The following is a 6,000-nucleotide window of genomic DNA, read 5'->3' on the forward strand; positions in this document are numbered from 1 at the left end:
TATTAAATAAAAAACAAAGTTACAAACTTTTTTATGGGGGTTTAAAATTTAAAAAAGAAAACTGTAAAAAATAAAATTAAATCCAACTTTCTGCACAATCCATCTGAGCATTTTTTACTCTAGCACATAATCAGGTTATCTTGGATGTTTTAATCAGAAAAACACAGTTTTTGCTTCTTCAAATAGCCATTACATTTGTAGTTTGTGATAGGCTCATCTAAAAAGTGGGCCTTTCCTGAGCTGTTGTAACTGCATCTTCTTGCAGAAGTATAAAATCCTGTTTGAAATTCTTGTATTTTTAGGCAATAAACAGTTTCAAAATGTCTCATCAAATGCACATATGCCACATTCAGACACATAGATCCACATATGCATGGACATGCACTTGGACAGTTGGTGACATTCGGCGTGCCCCGTCCCAGGACAGGACAATGCCTTCTCTGTAGTGGAAAAGAGAGGGCTAGTGCACTTGCACAGTTTCATGCACATACAGTACAGACAGACGCTCACGCACACACACACACACACACACACACGTGCACATGCACACAAACAAATATTCCCATGGATTCCCTGAGCTGGAAAGAATAGGAATCTGGGCCATGCAGCCAATCTGAATTCTCTCAGTCAGAAGCAGGCCTTCACCCCACGACCGCACATCACAGGGAGAACATTCCTAGCGCCCCGTGTCATACTTGCGTCACACTGCCATCACACGAAAAACACAGATTTACATATTCAGTCAGTGGGCCAACAAGGGCCAAACAGTTTAATTCAGTCCCCATAAGCCCATCATGTGCAGGCTCTTGTACACATAAACTACAAAAACTTCCTCCACTTTGCTTTTCTGCTCTCTGCCTCCTCCACCCTAGTTCCCTTCAAGATCTTGTGTCGTGATTGCTTTCTACTTTTTTCTAAAGGACAGGATGTGGAGCGGTAGAGTACACTATGGCCTCTGTGTCTTCTTTGCTTGCTGTTCCTGAGGGAATTACCATTGTTTCCATTGTTTTTCTGTACCTGCCTACCTACCGTCTGTCCCTGAGCAGCGTTTAAAAGCCTCCCAGGTCGTTCTCAGGAAACCACAAACCAGTGCAGTTCCTTCACCCTTCTGGCATAAATATCACTTAGCAATCGGAAGTGGCTTTTTTCAGCCAGTGTTCGTTGCATGAGCTCCAGGGAATCTACTGTAGGAGAGCGCTGAGTTAACACTTTGAGGGTTTGAGTTGAGGAGAGGACAAAGGAGTTAATGAAGGATGAAGAGCATGAAAAGAAGGAAACTATGGTGCAGTTGATTTCTTCCTCTGTACAACTCTCTGATCACCATTGACAGCTGTTTGGCTTTTAGTCTAAACAGCTCCTCTCCAACTGACATGCACATTAACACCTTGAAGAAAAACAATGAAGTGACACCATCTGAGTACACACCCTGTGCTGTTCTTATTCCGCCGCCCGAAGGTGTAGCCATTGCTAGGTTTTTTCAATCAATCACTGCACAGGGATCACACATTTGCACTGCGTGAGCAGACCGACACCTGTTCTGTAGATGAATAGGTTGGGGGGGCGCAGGAGAATGGCCTAAATGAGGTAGGAGGGGAGTGTAGTTGAGGCAGGGTGCTACCGTAGATGTCTGGAGCCAGGACACTGATGCTGGAGCTGATATCTTCTCTGTGAGGACCCTCCACTCTTTGTACACACACTCGAGCACACACTCAAGCACACACACTGTTCTCTTTTTTCTTCTATGCACTTATTTCTGCTCTCTCTCTCTCTGTTAAATACATTTTCTGTTTTCTCTCTGTTTCTTGCAGACATGATGTTTACAGTGTGAGCTCCGGTCACTCACGATAGGAATCATTCCATCAACATAATGGCTAAATGACACGCACACGACTGCTACTGCCACGGTCACCACACAGGGCAGGATGTTGTCCCCTGCATGCGTAGAATGTGTCTGTGTGATTTTTATTTATTTATCTTTTTGCCCCTGCTAAAGCAGAGTGTTCAAAGCTGTCCAATGCACATTTGTTTCTGTGGCACCAATTGGTTCCCTTTTAATCATATTTTTATCTCTCCATTATTCTTAGATTCTTGCTTCACCTCCACTGGCTAGAAAAAAATCCCCTTTGCAATCTGGGTGGTCTTCACACACAAACTCACACACACACACAAACGCGTGTGCACATGCAGGCGTGCTCACACACTCCTCAGTTTTCCTCTGTCTGGTAATGCGCTAGCTGTGGTTTCCTGGCCCCAGCCAAAACACTGTTAGAAGTTCACCGCACTTACCGCTACCACTAGGCATCACCTAAATGCTTCTCAACTCCGGTCCAACCCCAGACCCAAATACACTCTTTTCCACTTACGCTCACACTGTTCAAGTAAGTGGAAGACGTGTAAACATGCGCACCTGACAACCGTAGAAACAGAGAGTATAGAAATATTACCGGATATCATATTAAACAGATAACGAGGGCATTAAAAACATTGCTTTAACTATGTATAAGTCTATAGGTGGAAAGCCAACTAATTCACTTGCTCCTAACTAAGATTTGTGGTAGTCACACTACTCACCATCCTTTATGGCCGTTTGACTTGTTTGCTGCTACACTTTAAACCACACAGGTCTCCAAACTACCGTACACGGTGTTCTCGCACTCAACACACATCCACACACACTCACAGAGACAAGCACCTCGGGGCACTGCCTTTCCTTCCTAATGCGATATCAAAGAGAAGGTCTTTCAAATGATCTCACATGACAGCTCATTTCAAGCATTGCCCACGGAAACAATTATTGCCATAAATCTCTGCCCACTCCGCTGCTAGCAGCTCCAAGCACCTTTGCCTCCCAGTGGCAACATTCTCTTGCAGAGTCAACCTGTAGTCGCCTCGGTGTTATGATTCAGAAAAAGAGAGAAAAATTTCCCTGATTACGACTTAATTATGTTTATGCCTATATGCAGTGGGGTCGTCCAAGTGTGCAAATAAACACTTGAAAATCGAGTGAATCATGCATCGCCTGGTTTCTCCTCTCAAGTCGCTAGCATGTGCATTTCGGCTCACTTTGAAGAGCTCTCCGATGACATGGCCGAATGATGTCATATACTTTCACAGAGTTGTGTGGATGTGGTTTATAATGTGGACTGTTCCCAAGCAAATCCCTGTGACCTCCACAGCCTACAGTATGTGCTTGGAGGCTAATCCAGAGTACACGTCGCAGCGGGGCGTGCTGGACAGTTCTGCCGATCCTGATGGGGATTGGACCGGCTCGCCGCTGTTGTAACCTTTTATGCTCGAGGATGAAATGAGAAACTCCAGCCTGCTGTGCTGGCTGCAGTTGTTTTCATGCAGTGTCTGAGTTTGGGAGAAGCTTGTTGTTTTGTTTGTGTTTGAAGAAGGAAGCATTTCGTGTGCACTCTCCTGATTCGTTGTGGCATCTCTCCTGCCGTCCCACATTCCATCTTCTCTCTCCTCTACAACTAATGTGTGTGACTGTGTGTGGGCGTGTGCGGTTGGTCACTGAGTTTATTTATCTTATTCTAAATCAGCCCTCAAACTCACTAATTGGTGCAGTTCCACCGTTAGGGAACGAGGGGAAATGAACAATTAAGCTTGTGTTTGTAGGAAATGATGTGTGTTTGTGTGTAGATCTGTATGTTTGTGTGTGGCTTGGGCGCAGCACTTAAGATGAGCACAGATCTCCACCGAGGGAGTCTCATGTCATCATTGTTTTTGCTCTAGAGGAGGACTGAGGGGCTCAACGCGCTCCCTTTAAGATCAAGCCTGCCTTGGGTGTGTACGTGTGCTGACTTAGCTGTGTGACATGCAAGCATTGTTAGGCCAAAAGCCTGATGTTCTCATAGGTAGAGCGATTCCTGGACGCAGTAAGAGACCATATTTCACCACCATAAATGTGTTTTAACTTTCAAAAGAGCACAGTGAGATTTGGCCATCACAGGCTCCCATGACAGCACAAGAGGCGAGCATCATTCAAGCGGAGTTCTTTTATGCACCTCTCTTAAAGTCGTTTGCTACATAAACTCTTGATCTTTCTCCCCTCCTCCCGAATTCTGCTCCTCTGCTCTCGAAATACTTGCAGAGCCCCTAGTGAGAGCTTCTCTATCACGCCCTGTTTCCTGGATTTGACTTCTATGACTTTAGTATCAGTTATCACAAAGTGTCTGTAATCTGTCCTCTGAGGTCTTACGCAGTAAAGCAGTTAAAGATCTGGCTTTAAGCCACGACAGGGTGGTGTACGAAACTATCTTTTACATAATATTATGTCTAGAGCTTCTTATTACCTTAAAGTGGCTGGAATTACATTTTTCATTGTATTTACAGCATCTGCCGTGCGCTCTAGCCAACGTATACGAATGAAATTTAAAAATGCTACTGTTCTTCAGTGTTTGGAAATGAAGTGTCACAAAGGAGTTATTTCATCAAGATATTTGTTTGAAAAAACATAATTAAATGAGCCTTTCCTGCACGTGTTTCTGCTCTTTTCTTTGCCACTGTGCTTTTATTGCAACACAGTGTGACACAGAGTAGCGGCAAAGCTGAATGCTCAGCCTTTTACACGTTTGGACATCTGTGTTCAAACCCTTCTTGATTCACGCGCACACAAAAACATGCTTGTGTCAAGTGCTTGCAGCTCACACACATGCATGTGTACGCACAAACACAAAAGGCGCAGCATACACGTGTGCACACAAACACACAGTCTCTCTCGTGGCATGCCTCCAGTTGGAGCTCAGAAACCTGACACTGAAAGTGGTCCAGTTATTTTGCCATAGTGGCCAGCACACACGCTCTCTCGCTCCCGTGCATACACATGTTCCCGCCTGTCCATTTTTATCTGCATGTGGGCTTTGCCAGTGCTTCACATCCAGCCAGCTGTTGCCCACTGCTCTATTTTTACAAAATGATGGAATACCAGCCACATCTCGGCAGCATTAATTCATTTTTCAAACAACACTGAAACAAATGGGTACCAGACCGAGGTGAGTGAGAGGAGGATTGAAGATCAAGGTTAGGACTCAAACACGAGGAAGATGATCAGTGAGGTAAAGGAAACACAGGGTGAAAAACTTGATAAAACAACCAGAGAGTCCTTTGTTGTTCCAACAGTGATGTGTTACTCACAGGTATGTGGTCAGCGGGCTGAGGTTGGCTGGCACAGATGATAGTCCCATCTCTGAGCAGTCAACCATGATAAAGATCCCGTCTTCTTCACAGTGGCACGGAGATGGGCACATTGTTGCCGCTGTACCCTGTCTGTCCTGGATCCGTCCGTACCCCCACGCTCCGGGGGCGGACCCCCAGACTCCTCCGGCCACACAGAGAAACAGAAGCACAAGAGGCATGTCTGACTGACCACCTGTCTGCATCTGCACCTGTGGACTTTCCCGACTTGTCTCACTCTTTTCTAAGATGCAGCGCTGATAAATGAGGAGTTTCTTCCCTTCTAAGTACTCCGTCGCTCTTCTAATGCCCCTTCCTATCCTTTTCTTCACTGCAGGTTGTCCGCACTGTAAATCTGTCCTGTCAAGACACTGACCTAGTCATCTCTGTTTATTTACCTCTCTGTCACTACTTCAGTCCCATTGGCTCAACTTTATCTAGCTCCTCTTCCCTCTTGTCTGTCTCCTCTGACTCTGGCCTTGCCTTTTCACTGTCTTTCTCTCCTTGTATATATGTCTCTCCCTCTCTCTTTCTCTCTTTGTATGTATCTCTTGCTCTCTCGGTCTCTCTCTCCTTACCTATTGTAGAAGGAGCGCATGAGTTGTGAATGAGCTACACTCATTGGCCCACAATTTAGTGGGAGGGACCCGCGATTCTCAAACTCTTCCCTCTCGTTCTCCCTCTCTTCCCTTTCCCATTCTTTACTCAGGCTGAAGAGAAAGGGTGAGCGTGCAGTTTGAAGAAGGGAAAAGGGAAGAACAAGGTAACTGCAGTACAGTGCAGTACAGTGCAGTACAGTGCAGTACAGTGCAGTACAGT

General features: G+C 45.5%; 1 protein-coding gene across 1 annotated transcript in view; it reads right to left on the bottom strand.

Moving 5' to 3' along the window:
- The window catches only part of LOC102292822 (leucine-rich repeat-containing G-protein coupled receptor 6), a 39,801-nt gene extending 34,038 nt beyond the window's left edge, over positions 1–5,763 (bottom strand). Inside the window, exon 1 of the mRNA XM_005914675.3 lies at positions 5,143–5,763. Coding sequence (XP_005914737.2) covers positions 5,143–5,387 — 245 coding nt within the window. The 5' untranslated portion in view covers positions 5,388–5,763. The remainder of the gene's footprint in view (positions 1–5,142) is intronic.
- Positions 5,764–6,000: the final 237 nt, after the last annotated feature.

The sequence above is a fragment of the Haplochromis burtoni genome, unplaced genomic scaffold (assembly GCF_018398535.1).
Source record: "Haplochromis burtoni strain Fernald_Lab_line unplaced genomic scaffold, NCSU_Asbu1 Contig_9, whole genome shotgun sequence".
In the NCBI taxonomy this organism is placed as follows: Eukaryota; Metazoa; Chordata; class Actinopteri; order Cichliformes; family Cichlidae; genus Haplochromis; species Haplochromis burtoni.